General features: G+C 47.9%; 5 protein-coding genes across 5 annotated transcripts; 2 read left to right on the top strand and 3 right to left on the bottom strand.

Annotated features, from left to right (window-relative positions):
- Positions 1–2,091: 2,091 nt before the first annotated feature.
- Positions 2,092–3,612, bottom strand: N7516_008142 (BTB/POZ domain-containing protein; the record flags this gene model as incomplete). The annotated part of the gene is made up of 2 exons (XM_057220862.1): positions 2,092–2,513; positions 2,565–3,612. 2 exons carry the CDS (start codon positions 3,610–3,612, stop codon positions 2,092–2,094), a joined length of 1,470 nt encoding a protein of 489 aa, XP_057071134.1.
- Positions 3,613–5,074: 1,462 nt separating this feature from the next.
- On the top strand, positions 5,075–7,739 carry N7516_008143 (DUF3435 domain-containing protein; the record flags this gene model as incomplete). The annotated part of the gene is made up of 5 exons (XM_057220863.1): positions 5,075–5,417; positions 5,446–5,684; positions 5,744–6,066; positions 6,165–6,556; positions 6,613–7,739. The coding sequence occupies 5 exons, from the start codon at positions 5,075–5,077 to the stop codon at positions 7,737–7,739; spliced, it is 2,424 nt and encodes an 807-aa protein (XP_057071135.1).
- A 95-nt stretch (positions 7,740–7,834) lies between these two features.
- N7516_008144 (uncharacterized protein) lies at positions 7,835–8,506 on the bottom strand (the record flags this gene model as incomplete). Its single annotated transcript, XM_057220864.1, has 3 exons — positions 7,835–8,310; positions 8,362–8,462; positions 8,484–8,506. 3 exons carry the CDS (start codon positions 8,504–8,506, stop codon positions 7,835–7,837), a joined length of 600 nt encoding a protein of 199 aa, XP_057071136.1.
- A 2,632-nt stretch (positions 8,507–11,138) lies between these two features.
- On the bottom strand, positions 11,139–12,278 carry N7516_008145 (uncharacterized protein; the record flags this gene model as incomplete). Its single annotated transcript, XM_057220865.1, has 1 exon — positions 11,139–12,278. One exon carries the CDS (start codon positions 12,276–12,278, stop codon positions 11,139–11,141), a length of 1,140 nt encoding a protein of 379 aa, XP_057071137.1.
- Positions 12,279–13,640: 1,362 nt separating this feature from the next.
- N7516_008146 (uncharacterized protein) lies at positions 13,641–15,129 on the top strand (the record flags this gene model as incomplete). The annotated part of the gene is made up of 2 exons (XM_057220866.1): positions 13,641–14,040; positions 14,093–15,129. The coding sequence occupies 2 exons, from the start codon at positions 13,641–13,643 to the stop codon at positions 15,127–15,129; spliced, it is 1,437 nt and encodes a 478-aa protein (XP_057071138.1).
- Positions 15,130–17,925: the final 2,796 nt, after the last annotated feature.

Raw genomic sequence — 17,925 nt, forward strand, 5'->3', positions numbered from 1 at the left:
TCAGAGTCACGCCAGCTCTCGGTTAAACTAATTTCCGAATAGCCCATGGCCAATATTATCAGATGCGCCCCAAAGCTGTAGTCCGAGTAACCTTCCATATAACGAGGCTAGAGGAAGTCGCTCTGCTTTAGCCCTGCCCACTTTTCAGTAATCTACGGAAGTCATCCTGTAATGGTTCCTGGATCATCTTGCCCCTGTAGAGTTCCCCGCACGACCCATGTGCATTCGGAAGCGTAACCACAGTTCCCAGAGAACTATAGGGCCCTGTGGACGGACGGGTGTGCTCCAGGATCCAAGATAGAGAGCCCAGGAACGGTCTGTCTCGCTCTCAGGAGTGACAGGTATAGTTCCTAGAGAACATTAAGCTCCCAGAGGCCGTAAGCATGATCCTAGGAGCGGTGATTAAATATAGCTCGCTAACTCAGCATATCGTAGATTAATCAAAAAACAGCTAGCTGGGTTTAGATCAGAACGAGACAGGCAAACGCATTTAAGTGCGGCGGCGTTGAAGAATTGAGAAGCCGCTCATTTTCGATGGCGTTAGGGGCCAATTCAACGTGTTTGAGCTCTCGTCATAGTAGAGTGAGGAAACGGATGCCCTTTAAGAAATGTTATTGTGGAAATCGGGTGGATTGGTTGATCCTAGACGTGTGTTGACCATTGCACACGACGAACCCGATAAACGTTGAGTAAATAGGAAGTTAACAGTTCTTGACGGCAGTGTTAGTTCTCACGGTCCTTGCCCTTTATACACATGTCAAACGTGAATAAAGTTACTGGGTGAGTGTTTTACTTGTTCGAGGACATCATATTGTTTAATTAATTAATTAAATTAAATACCACTTAGCAGAAAAGGAAGGATGGTGTTTATTTGACGTTATTGGCTTATTTATCTCCACTTCGTGCATTCTCTAATACCCCGCTACCCCCACGTCTACCAGTGAACCACAGGAGAGAACGAGGATAGTAAGTTCAACTTCTCCGGTCTCGCCCGAGGGCTCGGAATGGAGCGGAGGTGTCTTTGCAACGAGGCTGAACTAATTTCGGGCCGAGACCTTGGGGGTGCGAGAGTATTAGGAAAATGCACGGACCCTACGTCTAGGTGGAGAGGGTGATGTTAAACCACTATCTACTAGACTGGGAGCAGATTTGTAATTATAATGCAGATGCTCAAACAAAAATGCCAGTCGATAGACCGAATACCCTTGATATTTCTATACCCCCAAAGTATCGTGGTAAGATCGTGCCTCACGCTGGTAAATAGTGGGCTGAGATATTTCACCACATGATGCTATCAAAAACATAATTGTGTGCCTGTGCAAGGTGTCCCCACATTGCGTTGTCGGAATCGTAACTACGGTGATCGCTGAAGTTCCGAGATTCACAATCAAAGCAATACCACATATGCCCATGGGTGTCAGACTCTCCTGGGCGGCCAGGCCTCCTGATGAAGCTAACATGGGAACCTCGGATGTGCTCAATCACAGCACGCCGGTCTCTGAAATCGTTACCATGTTCTGCACACGTAAAGGTTGTCATTGCCTAAAATTATGATTATTCCTAGTTGCAATATTGACAGAGAGGATCATACAAACTTTAGCTTAGAGATTGTCCACTTGATCAAGGGATTCGGAGTTGGGCCGAGAATCTTTTGGAGATTTGCTGTTTCATATACCCTTCCCTTTTTTAACAGTAGACGCTCTTCTGGGGACAATTTGAAGCCATGTGACATCTTACGTGCTACCTTATGGAATCAAGGCCCCAATTATCTGGTTCCTATACATGTCAGCTCGAGTTAATATACCAATCACTTCAATAGACGGTCGAAGGTGGAACTTCGAGGATTAAGATGATTGCGTACTCTATGACGTATTAAAATGTGGAAAGAGCCGGAGTAGCACGGTATGAAAAACCCGTCGTAGGCGCAAGAAGCAAAAGTATGGCATAATGAGGACTACTGTGTGTGCTCCATGATCTTACATACAAATAGTCCAGGTCAACGAGTGTATGCGAGATAGCAGGATTAATCAAGCAGGCTGGCCTATACTTGACATCGCACCATGAACGCATTTTTCAACCAAAGTAAAATCGTCATTTAGACGGCAACACAGAGATCCCAAATTGTGAACTTGTGAACCGATTCAGTTCCAGCCCCTCAAGAGAATCCTCCAGCTTGTCGAATACAGATGCGAAGGAGGAATCAGAGCAGCGGTGCATAGAGCTGGATCCATAGCTGGAATAGCCCGAATAAATTGAGGATGAAACATACCATCCTGGCGATCTGAATGCCATTACCCTCTGCATAAGAGAATTGTAATCCAAATTCGGAGAAGGATTCTCAGGCTTCGGTACAAGCAGGTTGCTTGACTGCATCTCCATAGTAAGAGCCCCATACATGATTGAGCGACATTCAAAACCACAGCCACGAGTGCCGTGTAAAAAGGCATTGCGTGTTTCATGAAGAAGAACAATCAAGTTGTTGATAGCCTTCTCTCTACTTTCGTTCATTGATCCTGTATTACCATGAGTTTTCAAAGAACTTGGAAGAATCCGTCTATCCTTACCTATGACATTGTCTGGGATCGGAAGTCCCAAATTACCAATCCTGCCGTCGCTCTGTGACATGGCAATGGAAGTCGATAATTTGAATTGAGAAGGGAGTCGAAAAAACCAGGCAATCCATAGCCATAAAACTAAATCCCGAGAAACTGCCGTAGGAATCTTCTCCTCCACATTCTTGATCCACATATCCGTCAGAAAATACAAAGCCTCCCTGCATTCATAGTAATCTGCTATGACAGCAATTTTGGCGAGCATCTCCAGGGTCAGCTTCCGGGGTATACGATAGTATTGACCATGAATAGCCCGAAGTAGTATCATGAGTGCTTCAATATCCCAGCTTTCTGCAGTGACCTCAACTGAGCCTTTTTTAAAGTAAGTAATGCTTTCTTTCCAGCCACCAGTCAGTATCTTTTTGAAAACCGGGGAGGCAAACATCAAATGCTTCGCAGACACCTGAATACGTAAGCAATTGTGAACCGGCAATTCAGCGAAATCTCCTTCGACAGCAGCCTCTTCGGCAACGGGCTCTTCGGCAGGGTGTTCTTCGGCAGGGTGTTCTTCGGCAGGGTGTTCTTCGGCAGGGTGTTCTTCGGCAGCGGGCTCTTCAGCAACGGGCTCTTCAGCAGCGGGCTCTTCGGCAACGGGCTCTTCGGCAGGGTGTTCTTCGGCAGCGGGCTCTTCAGCAGCGGGCTCTTCGGCAACGGGCTCTTCGGCAGGGTGTTCTTCGGCAGCAGCTTCTTCAGCAGCGGGCTCTTCATTTGTCGAAGTGAACTCAAAAGCGGTCATAGTCGTGCCGGACTTTCTTTTCTTTCCCTTCTTCTTCTTTTTCCTGCTCTGTTCCTTGAGACTCAGCTCTAACGGTTCGAAACGGAATTTCGAAACTTCGGTCACCTCATGAGAACTTTTGGTATTACCAAAGAACCACGGAAGGATGTCAGAGTCCCTACTAGTAAATAGATTTCCAGCCAGTTGTGCAAACGGACTGTTCGCATTGCGCAATATTATGATCACTTCGCCGTCTGGATCTATAGTATGAGTCGGCGAGTTCATACTGATTCGCAGATTCGCTCAAAGTTGTATTCACTTGAGATGGGTGAACGAAACATGGACTGAGATGTTGTAGTTGCACAACCTTAGCCACTAGGTTAGTGGGAGTGGAAATAGGAAGGCAGACCGGGGCGGATAAGGCAGATCACGGCCCAACTCATCGGGTACTTTACATTTACTCATTGGGGGCTGAACTACTAGTCGATTCTATGCACTTCCATAGGAAATTACAGTACTATTACAAACCCTTTTGTTTCGCGCCCTCCAGTATGTCCCGACACAAACTGTCGTCTCCAGTTTCCCTCTACTCTATAGTGCGTCCCTGCTCTCTAGTGCGTCCCTGCTCTCTAGTGCGTCCCTACTCTCCAGTGTGTCCATACTCTCCAGTGTGTCCTTTCTCCAGTGTGTCCCTACTATCCAGTGCGTCCCTACTCGCCACCTCCTGCGGGATCGTAGACAATCTACAGGTTCTACTCCTAAGCCTTCTATGCAATTGTGATGGCCTGGAAGTTTTAAATCTCGGGAAGTACCACGTTTCCCTGTTGGTCTTAGACTAACCGCACGATTATCATGGTCGCAAGAAATGTCCAAGAAGAGGACCGGTTGCTGCGCCGGATGATTTGAAATTTACTCAAGGGTTTACCATTCCTAGCCCTCGTTGATACACATAGTATTCATTTTGGTTTCGTTGTTGCAATTGAGAACAGCAAGTTTAGTCATCTCCTTGGAAGCCAATCATCGACCTGGTGTAGACTTTAGCTCGGGCCCATAGAACAAAAGATGTGGGGCTCCCGGGAACGCTGATCGAGTTCCCCCGAGCCAACCACAGCCTAGGAACGCTAGACGCGGTCCTAGGCACGGATCAAGTGATCCCAGAAACACCTCTGATCCGGTAACCGGTTGGCCCCACTGGGGTTTTGGTGCTTGAGCGACAATCAGATCGTCTTCAGCCGATAAGTCGTCGAGGTATATGATCTCTACTACAAATAAGCATGACACGGTGAATGGGAGGCCAGAAACGGCTGCTTTTGACGCCGTTTTAAGCGTCTCGCTCACCGTGGGCGGTCTTGGCATCACGTGCTACTAAGCACACGGCCGGCCCCGTTTACTGCCACCCGTGTTTCGTGCTAGTCGTGCCTGGTGCCTGGACCCATTGATCGACCGATGTCCATTCGTGCCGCAGCCATCGCAGCGTCCCTCCGCGGTCTTCCTCAGTCACCCTCTTGGCGGAGGGGAGCCATTTTTGGCTCCTCTGTTGACCGTTCTGCTTCCCCGGGTTTCCCATAAATATCGACCACCATGACCCCCGACCGACTGTCCTCGCTCACTCTCCAGCAACTCCTCCGGCCCCAAGCTTGGGTTTCCAACGGGTGACTTGCTCCCGGTGATATAATATTGGCCTCGACCGTTCCCTCGTGCTTCGACTCGTCTTCGTCCCTCCGATCGCACACCGTATTCCGCTGCCATGCCTGCTTCTCTGCCTCCTGTTCCGTCCGATGCTGAGAGCGATACTAGCTCAGGCCTGCCCGAGACCTTCTCGGACAACGCGTCCGACTCTGATTCCTCCACCGCACCTAGCGTCTTCGACGATAGCAGCGAATCTGAGTCCGAGTCTGACGATGAATCTGATGACGAGTCTGACGATGAAGTGGCACTGGAAGATGAAGAGGAGCAGCTTTCACCAGAATACTACCTCCAGGAGGCCGAGGCTCTTGATGTCTCCCAGCTCCGACAGAAACGCTATAGCCCGAAAACTCAGGAGAGGTTGGATGAGACGTCATTGCGGCATCCCCGCGTACAGGAATTGGGTGGCTGATTGTTCTAGGTTCTGTAAAGGCGCAAAGCGCGATCCAGTGAAATGCCTGTCCTGGATCTCCGATACCGAGGAGACGGTCCGCTTTCTCAAGGCTCTCTTTTCCTGGCGATGTGACCAACGAAGAGGAAAGGACGGACGTCGCACCCCGGGACTGAAAACCAAAAGCTCACTCAACGCATTCTGGAAGTGGTGGCATCTGATCTACAAGGCCGAGGTTGGACATGGCCTCGGCAAAGATATTCAAGTTAAGATCCATGATGTGAGATCCCGATTGAGTATCGATAACGGCATGCATTGTACGCGACTGACGTTCCATAGGTGCTCGCGATAGTTGCGACTGATAAGAAACTTTCCCTCAAAAAACGCCCGAAAGCAACTATGTTTGTGGAGGATGTAGCTGAGTTTGCCCGAGTGATCTTGTCCACGACAGAGATGACTTTTCCTTGTGGCTGGTATCGAATACAACTCCTCCTTTTCTGCCAGCTGGCCGCTATCACCGGCAACCGTCCGGGGGCGCTACTGAAACTCCGCTTCCAGGATCTCAAATTGACATTGATTCGGGATCCTAGCGGAGGACGTCCTCGACTGTTTATCTACCTGAGACCGGAATTCACAAAATCATTTCTTGGTGCGAAAGAATCGTAAGTAACATCTACTCGCTCAACCATTCCTTGCGCTTGCCTTATCCCGTTCAGTTACATACGTCTCTGCTTCCTTTTGCTTATCATTTTTCAACCAGAGAGGCGTTTCCAATTCCGGAAATTATCTTTGATCCTACGTTGGTCCTTAGTCCTCATGTCTTTCTGCTGGGCATTCTGTTTAGAATTGGCGCATTCAAAAGTCTGTCCAACGATAGCCCTGTGCTGGACTGCCCGGAGAAATTGTACCGTCTTCGGGTCCTACATGGTCTCGGTGAACAGGAATTAAAACTGAAAGACGAAATCATGGATCAGCATGTGTTTTGCCAGGCTTTGCGGGAAGCGGATGGGATCCGATTCGCACCAGAAATTCCACTTACCCGGGGATGGCTGGGCTATAGAATGAAAAGAGGTGGTGAGATTACTGGCTTTGCGGATGTGACGAAGCCATACGGCCTCCGATACGGCGCTGCAAAAGCGTTTAACGATAGTCGTGAGTGACACTTTATGCATTAAGAGGATTTGGGCTAACGTAACCCTCTCAATCAGCGGATGTATCGAATGAACTGCAGAACGTCATGCTGCAGCACGCAAGCATTGATACTTTTGTTCGGCACTACAGTGTGGGTATTCACGTGGACGCCCAGGCAATCGTACGAGGCCTTCCCGCTGAGAAGCAGCTTATGCGATTTGCCTGTTCGATGAGTCGGTCCATTGATCCTCGGAGACCCTACCGGCTAGAGGATACGAGCTGTATTAATGGTATTCCCCGTGTGCGCACTTTGGAAGAGAGGAAGCAGATGCGAATGCAGACTCGAGATGCGAAGAAGCGCACCTACGAAAATGCTCAGGGCGCATTGCAACGGGATTTCGGCGATCACCCACCAAAGAAGGGTTCAAAAGGTGTGGAGAAGTTACGCAAGAAATACCAGCGCGCGGAAGATTTGTACAATCACGCAGTGAAGCTGTTAAGAAATGAGAAGAGGCGGCAAAAGCACCGCTTAATCCGTGAAAATTTGGAGCGGTACAAAAATGAGCAGCCAGTGATCGACAGCGAGCGTCAACTTTCCGGGAAGGTTGTTGACGAAGACGTTATGGGTGCGTTGCAGCGTACTGGTTATATGACTCTGCAACATATGACGCTTATCGACAGTATCCTGACTATGCCGGGTACGACAATCGAGAAAGAATACGAACGCCGAATTGCCACAATCAATGCAGTGATTGCAGTCTGTGATGCGGAAGAGGGTGCTCCCTCGCGCCCTGGCGCGCCGCGAAAACGCTCTGTCGATGCTATTGATACACTGCCTGCTTCTTCTCTGCCTAAGAGACAAAAGTCTACCCCTTCAGATGAGAACGGTGACGATAGGTTTTCTCAGGCCATCGCCTCTGTTTGCGTCAAATATCGAGAAGAAAGACCAACGATATGCTTTATTTGTCTTGGTAACGCTGGACTGCCAGAAAGCGAACGCCTGAGAATGTACAAGAACCCTGGGTCTCTCAGCCGACACTTCGTTGACATACATATCAAGCCGTTCCCAAATGACATGCACTGTGAGTGCAACATTTGCGGGGAAAAGCTGATGTCAAAATCGGGCCTACTGAACCATGCGGAAAGTGTGCATGGAACTGTCTCCCGCTTACCTTTACCAGTTCTTGGCCTACCCCTCCCATAAATATTAGATGTCTTTTTTTGTTTCTCTATTTAACTGTCTTACAAAGCGAGATCAAGCTGGTTGACCTCGCCTGTACAACATGAATATCTGATCGTTCAATCATTGATTTTGAGAAATGACCACAATGACCACTTGTAGCCGAGATATCGAATATCTAATCCATCCAAGTGTCCCACGCCAACCACGGAGGCCGGAACTTCACTCAATAGGCTACTGCGAGGCTCTTCAGGAAAGTAATCTTTTCTCAGCGGTTCATCCGGCACTTCACACTTCTCACAATCCTGACGACTACCCTCATGATTCCCGAGTTGATGGTTGATTTCCACTGTGCTGTCTTTCTGCTCCCACTTGGCATGTGCTCTTCGGAACCGATCGTATATGTTCATTTCGAAGGTACGGCCCTTAAAGCGGAACCAATCTTCAATGGCATTGTGAAACTGTGATATCTGCCAGCAGGCTGAGGTCAGCTGGGTGACCCCTCCTTCCATTTGCAAAACCTCCTGCTCTACCAAGGACCTCAGGTCGGGAAATATTTGCTCCATGCATGACACATGATAGTACTTGTTCGGTTCTACCACTCGTAAGGTTTAAGATAGATTTCTTTGGGACTGTGACGACTTACCATAGTAACGACCGGAAAGGTTGAAACGAAAAGCAGACCTGATATTAGGTTCTCCATTCAACTTCCTAGGAACACAGTCCCAGAAGCGACAGTGGCTCCTACTGCTAGGATTTTCTTATTACTCGTTTCTGATCGGTGAGCTCATCTTCAATGCACCTTCTTTCAAACGCGACTCTCTTGACTGGGTCTTGTGTGGTCCTGTCCCACTCACTCGCCAAGTTATCCAAGGAATCATCGGAGTAAGTTTACTCAGTGTGAGGGTCTCACGTATCTGTTGATGAGGAGCGTGTCTTCCAGATGAATAATCAATATTAAGAAAGCTATAGTCGACTCTAGATACAAGACGTAGCGCGAGGAAGCAAAAGAGAGTTGGCTTCCTCGCGTTCAGGGGAACCCAGATAAGCTATGTGGGTCCGTGTCCTCCACTTACCGTGTATGCTTCATGTATATCCCTGACACCATGCCTTTTCGCTCCTGGGAGGGGTCTCCTTTGTCCCAAGAGTATGATGCTGCTATGTTATTGAAGAGACCACGCAAAGGATTTTTCACTCTTACGATCCATCCTAGAGTGAGTTCCACCTTCTGCTTTGCTATGCCTGGTTTTGTTTGGAAGTTATTCAATGCACGAATTACTCAATGCCTGAATAAACACTCAATGCCTGAATTACTCAATGCCTGAATTACTCATTGCCCGAATTACTCATTGCCCGAATTACTCAATGCACGAAATGCTTAATTGCAACACTGTGTCAAATGGCGAAAACAACAAAAAAAAAACATTTTGGTAATTCAGGCTACGCTCGACGTTAGCAAAAAGAAAGCAGGTGGTGGAACTGTGAGTGTTGAATGTTCGTTTGTAGGTAAATTGCTCGAAATTGGTGGATGGTATGACTCTCAAGGGGTTGGCTATAAATATTTTCAAGCGTAGGCCCGTGCATATCCGTTATACCCTCGTATGCCCAGGGTCTCTGAGAAATTATTTTACCTCAGGCTACTCCGTCAAGTCCCGAGATATCGGGATAGGCCGGAGAACCTGGATCCAAAATTCTCTTGTCCTTCATGTAATCTCGACTGAGTTGTCTAGTACAGTGATGTATCTGAAGAGCAAACAGAGCTTGACGAGTTCGCCATGGAATATCGATTTGGGACGATCATGACCGGCTTCTATCAATTCGATTACCCTCTGATATGATTGGTTCGATGTTACTCCTTTCTCCACTTTGGAGTGGCTCGGTCTCCCCAGCAAGTCAGGACAGACCAGCGAGTCCGGGTGGGCAATGGATGATGGAGGGTGATGGCTCGACGTAATTGGCTAAACAAGGCCGTCTTCCTCACTGAGGAGGTATTCGGACGACAGCTCATACGAGAACCGTGGCACTTCCTAAGAAACAGGAGTTCAAGGGACCATCTTCATCGAGGGATCTGTGAGGGTCTCGCGTATCTGTTGATGATGAGCTGTCTTTCCAATGAATGATCAATATTAAAGAAGCTGTATTCGACTCTAGATACAAGACGTAGCGCGAGGAAGCCAAAAGAAAGGTAGCTTCCTCGCGTTCAGGGGAACCCATATACACCATGTGGGTCCAGTAGTATACTTCATGTATAGGATCTCAGCTGAGTCCGAGGACCGTGGCTTATCTCAGGAAACAGGACTTCGGGGGATCATCTAAATCGTGGGTATTTTCGCTGCTGCAAAAACCGTGGCACATCCTAGGACGTAGGAGTTCGGGAGACCATGTATATTGTGGGGGATCCACGTTGTACGAAAAACTGTGGCATCCTGTGAATTGTACCTTTGTTTTGCGCCTTTTGCCTCGGCGAAACGCTGACGATCAACCGAGACGCCAACGAGCGACCCACCGAAGCTAGTGAATACTTTACGAATATTTTCAGGCCATTAACCCACGGACGCTTAGCCCAGGCTATCCAGGATGCATTCACGTCCCCTAATCCTGGAGCTGGCATACAGTAACCTCAGCATGCTCAGACTACAGCGAAGCGCCCCGCCAACCTAATATCAGAGGATCCTCGTTAGTCAGTTCTGATTGGTCAGCTGCTTTATTCCTTCCCCACCTTGGAGTAAACCCGATCTTGTAAGTTAGTGGATGCGACCGAGTAGAAGGGGTAACCTTTAGCCAATCATTTGCCGCCGAGCCATATGGCATCGCGAATCTCGCAATCATCACCGCTTGGTGGATGACCTCCATTGTCATTACAATTATACTGTGCCTTGGGTTTGGGCCGGGGGGTATTGTTGCAGGTTTGTCATACTCGTCAGGCGAACCTAATTCATAGATTCTTCCCACTTCGAACACACACGGACACTGAAACTCAACAGCAAGTTTTACATAGCGAGCTCTGGTACTAACATATATTTTATACATGCTCAGATAATAGTATCATGCAAAGCTGCCATGTAGTGCTGGCAAGCCGGTCATGACCAGAACAAGCGTAACTATATTGCTGATCCCAATCAGCATATTATGCATCATGTGTTAGGCTAGATTGGGTTAATCTAGCGAGAATTATGCTAGTGCCGATAAAAACAGGTTATCCATATTATATCCGCATGGATTTTGATGTGGACAAAGATAGCGGCTCAGGTATCTGCTATCCGCATGGATACAATATGGATACTATTTGCTATCTGATATCCGCGGATATGCCGCAGTTTAAACATAGGCTGTTAAGAGGCCCAAGAAGTCCGCATCACGCTACTACAACTGCTACTGTTGTACTCCCAGATTAAGTGAGCTGATACTTTCAACTCACCCAACTTAACAATCCTGCCCACCAGTCAACGGCATTCCTTGGGGCTCAAAGTCCTGAAGTCCCGAGTCGACACTGTTGTCTGGGAAAATACCAATCGAAGCATACCCGAACGTAGCATGGTTGGCGTTATCAAACATCTGGACGGAAAGCACGTTACCCTCATTCCACTCTGTTCCTGCAAAACACTCGACCTGCTTCTCGATCTGACCAAAAGCCTCGGCCCCATCGAAGGAAATGTCACCAGAATCGGCGAGCGAGGCGCTCGTGTCAAACCGCCCCTCCATCAGGTGTTCGTCGAGCCGCTCATGTTTGTAAAACTCCTCGCGCTTCGCATGGGTCGCGTGGTGGGTAGGGTGGCCCGCGTACGAAATGGTAAAGTGCACCCCCGTCTGCCCCATGTCTCGCGAGGTGAGCTCCATGGGACCATACTTGTGGTGGTTGAAGCGGAACATCGGCGCATAGGGATGAACGCTGGAGTCACGCCGGGCTAGCTTGTGAGAATCAGGCGCGTACCCGACAAAATCAACTTCATCCGTTGACAGGCTGCGCAACGCATTGTGGACGAAGTGGTTATGGGCCTTTTGCGAAGTCATATGTGTGGCGGGCAGACTGTCCAGGTCCCGCGCGAATTCGGTCAGGTCAATCCGTTCGAAGCCCGACTGCATCCAGGCGTTCGCAGCAACGCCCAGGTATCCCTTGGACTCGGCGAATTTCTTCGCGGCAGACACTTCACCCCCCACGCCGATGATGGTGCTGACCAGACCGGTGACGCAGAAGAATATGTTGTCAGCCTGGCCTTCGTTTTGCGCGCATGTCTTGATCGTGCTTGCCAGGCCGGCGCCAGTGAGAACGAGGTTGAAGGCATGCCATGCCAGACCGATCGCCCAAGGGGCCACCAACAGAGTAACACCATCCTCCGTTGTTCTCACGTCGACGTCGGTGATCGCCGTTAGCTCGCGAACGTGTGCCTCAGTGTTGTTATGGTTCAGATAGAGACCCTTCCAGCTTTCCCGTGTGCCGGTGTCTAGGGCACTCCAGTTGAAGCCTTCTGGGGTCCACTTATCAACAACGGCCGCGGCACAGGTTGAAAGAGCAAGGACAAGAACAGGGAAGAGAGGCTTTCCGTAAAGACTGAATTGGACCATTCTGGCAGGCGTGGTTGAAGTTGCGATTCACAAGAGACACAGCTGTGATTATTTTTTTTTGTTTTTTCTTTCGCACAGGGGGATGTCAAATTTATGCCACGAGACTGGATTGGACTGCGACTCTGATTGCCCCAGAGCAGTCTTCCATAATTGCATTCTCAGATGGAAAACAGGATTTAATCCTTGCTGGCGCAATTTCGCAATCTTCAATCGACCCATCTGAGATAGTCCCATATCGCCTGCAGCCTGATGCAACGATCGTGGGGCGCAGCCGGTTCGTTGTCACAGTAAACCATCGGGTCTAGAAGGTAAAGTCCCCGTGGAGTGCTCAGAGGCCAATAATGGCCCGGTATACCATGACGATGCGACATGGAGTTCTCCAACTTCCGTGGATGAAAGGTGGGCGTGGGGGGAGGAGGACCCCGATATACGCGGCGATATCACAAGCACCAAGGCTGTCTGATCCGTGTTGATCTGATTCTGGCCCCATATAAGCGTTGACTGCAAGCCTGTTATGATCCTTGTCATGTAACCTTTCATATAAAACATGGCCATACAGATAATGATCTGAGTGTTGGGATCTGCAGGGCTGAAAAAAATAGTGAGGATCACTAACTCCAAGGCTGAACACATGAGAAGAGCTGACTTGCTAGCGCAGACTGTGGATGCATAGTAAACAGGCTGAACGATATTTATGGGGCCGCGAGTGTGTGTGCATATTTCTTATACATCTGTACTGAAATGATGGACATTGCACCAGCCGCCATATATTATCCTTCACACGGGCTTGCTATGTGTCATTTTCCGAGCCGTGTTGAATATAGCAATATCTCTAATAGCATATGAATTAATATCACAGCCTAAGACGTTCGGTATAAAAGATAGGGATGCACAATATCGATATCACAATATGGTCAAGCATCGGAACTCCCTTATCCGGCACAACCGATCGGCGCGAGGCATTCCATAGTGCTTAATGGGGGCGAAGAATGTGTCTCGGTTAGTTCTGTACTCTGTTGCTATTGGTTAAAATATGATGTCAATGTGGAGTGAACCTCGATAGCGACGATCAGCGAACGTGGGCCGCAGGATTGGGCAATGAGGCCTTCTCACAATCCCGTTCGAATGCAGACCAAGAGGACTTGGGACATGCAGGAGTTGAAAAGCAAAGGGACAGGTGTCGTCATATCCTATGGCTTCCACCAACCAAAAATCACGCACGTAGACTGTGATAGGCTAATAAACACCAGGCTAGAGTCCCACGGGGAAACGAAACACCGATATTTGCAACCTTGTCTGAGAACTTATCGACACCTTCAGACCTTGTTCTTCTGTCTCGCGACCACAAACAGCAGCAGCATCATGCTTGACCGCGAGAAACCGGGGACCAAGACATTCACCGAGACCACGCCATTACTGCAGAAGGTGGCACCAATCGTGCCTGCGCAGGAGTGCCAGCAACATATACAGCTGCTCCGATGTTTCTTGAACTTGAAGCAGACGGTCTTGAAGACAAAAGGCCTGTTCAAGACCGAGTATGTCCATAAAATCAAAAACGAACTAGACCCGATAGCTCGGCAGTCCGCGGCGGAGGAAAGTCGGTGGTCAATCTATGTCTCGCGGGCTATCCATCGATTTTCTGTTTGGTGGACTCGTTTATCAGTGACTGGCACTCCAGGGCCCGGTTCGAATCAGTTATTAGAAAAGTGGTACGGGCCGCATGGCGGATGGACATGGACAGGGGATCAGATGCCTCCATTAGGTATATATTCTTGACGCGGGTCCAAACTCCCCGACTAACTCGGATAGGACAGATGTTTTGATGGTCCTCCATGCACTGGCACTACATACCAAAGCCTTCGGGGAGGATTGTTTTCGTCATCAAAAGATGGCACTATGGAACGGAGAATTTCCCCTTCAGCTGGCCTCACAATATATAGACCCGGATAACTTTAAATATTCGTGTCCCGAGTCCTGCCGGCTGCAGTTCGAAAATATGACAAAGCTGGCATGGGACAATGTCAATGACCCTGAAAAAATTCCTATCGAATGCTTCCGGTGTCAGAAACAGACTGCTGTGCCGTGGACGACGCGGCGCGGCAAAGGACTAGCAGATGATGGGTTCTTACAAGTCTGCCAATGGTGCAAGTTTATCCTACGAAAAGACACCCTTCTCGTTCAGAAGCTCCGCCGGGATTTACATCTACTCCTGGAGACAAACATCCCGTTGCCCGGGACCTGCTGGAGTGTCGACGACGGTTTGGCTCCCAATGAAACGACAGACAGGTTTCTAAAACAGCCTCTAGTGGACCTGTTACTAGAGGAAACACGCCCAACTAATCTATTCCCAAATATAACCCAAATAATCCAGGCCAGCACCGAGGCAGTTGGGAGTCAATCTCTACCCCTGCTTCATAATGTCTTCGAGCACTATCAATATGTTGGAAACTCTTCCTGTGATCTGCATACAGCTGTAATGAGAGTGTCAAAGTCAGCATCAACACTGCAGAGTGCGGATTGTCTCGACTTTGATTTACTGTCATCGCAGATCGAGAGCCTATACACTAACTTTCTGCGAGAGCAAAGCAAGGGGTCGTCACGGCGTTCTGCTCCCGAAACAGATATCATGGATCCCCTCAGCTTGTTCTGGAGCACGCATTTGTTGAGGCCGCGTTCATACTGTGACTTTTTCCGACACTTTGGCAACAGTGTGCCAGTGGACTGGGGCCTGCCACATGAATCTGAGACTTGCAGCGTGTGCCAGACGCTGTGTCCGCCTTCTTTCGCCCGTCGGTTTATCCGAGGCCTTACTTCGTTATCAGAATGGAAGGAGTGGCTATCCATTGTGTAGGAACTCCTTGGTATCCCCGCTTGCCGCTGGCGGCACTCGCGCTCTAAGCGAGCGCGTAGGTAATCGAGCACCTATCATGAATGGAATTGGTTATATATACCCAGGTAAAAACATATACTGATCTGGGCTTCGGCCACTCATGCTCTGTAAAGGACCGTCTAGTAAGTCCAGTAAACTGAATATGACCGTGTCAATTTTCTAACCAAGAACCTAAGCCCAAGGTGCGATGGTTTTCCGTGCCGTAGTGCCGTAAGGACCAATTTGGAAGTTTTCCTGGAGGCAATCGAGAAAGGGATCTAAGAGATAGAAAGTAATGGGACGAGAGACCAAGCTCACGCTACTTTGGATATCACTTTTTGCTTCTGATTTTATTAACTAAGTCTGGGTAGATAAATTGCTAATAACGAGCCAATTTCCATAACACGTGGCGTTATAGTTGAAAGCATGAGAGCTGAATATTCACTGTGCTATAAAAAAAAAAAGAAAGAAAGAAAGCAGGCTTCAGGGCTATTGTAAGTCATTCCTAACGTTACATGGTTATTCGAACCCTCTCAGTTATTATGCGTTGGCCAGTGTTAAGCTGATGCGAGTGATCAATAACAGTAAGTGAGCCAATGATAATTCGCATCGACGGTCAGATGCACATGCTCGTCCGTAAGGAGGACTAATTTGCTGTATGGTTTCGTAGCAACATGGAATCATAATTATTTTGGTAAATTTTCGGGCTTTAGTTTATCCTATTACACTGATATAGTATTCTCTGAAGTAACCTATTATTAGTACTCAAATCATGGTGGGAATTAGAGCCGCAATCGAAGACGAAACATGATGACGCGACAAACTGCTCACAAGAGATACGCTCATCGCTTCTTGCCATTCTCAGCTCTATGGCTTAAAGATCAATGCCTTCCATTTCTGTCCGAAGTGTCATTTAAACATATTCAATACATGGCTAATTGCAATCACTTATTGAAACCTTGCACGTATGGTAAAAGACCTAACATCCAGTATAGGAAAATCCAAAGGCAAGCCAAGCTCCTGATGAGACAAAACGATTCCCGGCCTAGCCCAGACTCGGAATGGGCCGGAGGTGGTTGTGGCAAGCAGGTTGAAACAATTATTTTGTCAAAGACGTGGGGAATGCAGAGGTATTAGGAAATGCACGGACCTGCAAATTTGGCGGAGAAGGGCTGTTGAGTATAGCCAATCATTTATTATTGCAATATAGATTAATCTCATCTTGACCAGCCCATTCAATTGCACTCTTTCCCGTTGATCGTCACTTGAATCCATCAAAAAAAAAAAAAAAAAAAAACAGAGCGTTCAAATTTAGCTTAAACACAAATGTTGATCGATCAAGCAAGCCAGGGATGTCAACAATAGACCGTTTAAATCAATCAACCTCTATTTTATGCGGCGAAATATATTTCCCCAAAAACACGAGGTAGGTACATGCAGTTCTGAGCAGTATTTTACATCCCGGGAGAAACCGCAAGGTTCAATCAATTAATAATATTTGGTATTACACAAAAATTGATGCTGTACAGTTACATACTCTGGAATAATTTTTTCCCCGACAATATTCGATTTCCAACAGGCTGTTGGACAACGTATATCCCGAGGCATACGCTGCTTAGGAAGCTACGTGCGCTTTGAACTATGGACAATTTACGTTGATTCAACAGCGCTGGTGAATGATCGTTCTTCGTTCTTTTACGGTGAAGTTTCTTTCTTGTTGAATTGAAATAATATTTGCGCCTATTTTACTCAAAAGGGATTCTATGGATTAATGAACGCAGAAGTTGAGTGACCGACCGTCATTGCCCACGGCGGTTCTTTTAAAATCATCAAAAGACGAAATGAAAGCATTACAGTGATATTCGAAATCAGTTTTAACTCCAATCTCTCTCTCTTTGTTTTCCTGAGCTCCACCTAAAGCGCACTAGTCCATATTTGGACATCCTTCCGCCCGCATTTTGGATGTACCTTCGATGAGCTGACGTAGATTACAATACAGTGATCTCATCTCTTGGCAACTTGAATTCATTGTTTTGTCATCAAGCGCCATCTGCCAAGTGAAATACTCATTGTTCCCAGCCTTCTTATTTTGGTTATCGTATCTACCAATCCTGCATTTCCAGGAATTTGAGCACTTGAAAAGCCGAGGATCTAGTCGCACCCATTGTGACCAGGTTATGGTCGTGGTAAGTCAGGGCAGATCGTTATTCATTGTGCGATCTCGCTGACGCGGCGGACAAGGCACCAAGGTAAGAGTACCGGGTTCAATTTCGATAAAATAATTTCATAAAACTACCTAACGAGTGTCTGTGTCTTCAGTTGATGAAACACTGAAAGTTGAAGCCGGGAAATCACCATGATCTTCAGTTGATGAATATTATCTTCGCCAGGTTACCAGTTTGACATGATGACGACAGCCTAGGTTGGTATTAGTGATTGGTCATCCTCGTCGGTTTATTCCAAGTCAAATATGATCAGAAATGGCGTCGTAGCTTTAAGAAGCCCACTTCATCCTCGTACGGGCGTATGGAAGCTGCTCTGCAAGGGCAAGTGGGCGGAACTACAAAGCGCGACAATCCATTTCGAAGCGGGTCGGTTTCACATCACCATGCTTCGAAATGTCACTTCCGCGTCTTTGTAGTTCCACCGACCAGCCCCAGCAGAGAAGCATCCGTAGGCCTCTACGGGGAGTAACTAGAGTCCCATTAACACAAGCAGTTGCTCCGAACTTGACTTTTTTCAAAGAGGGGCAAAGACACGTTACCTGTGACGGAGATA

The sequence above is a fragment of the Penicillium verrucosum genome, assembly GCF_028828655.1.
Source record: "Penicillium verrucosum strain IBT 35672 chromosome Unknown utg000003l_segment0_segment0, whole genome shotgun sequence".
Lineage (NCBI taxonomy): Eukaryota > Fungi > Ascomycota > Eurotiomycetes > Eurotiales > Aspergillaceae > Penicillium > Penicillium verrucosum.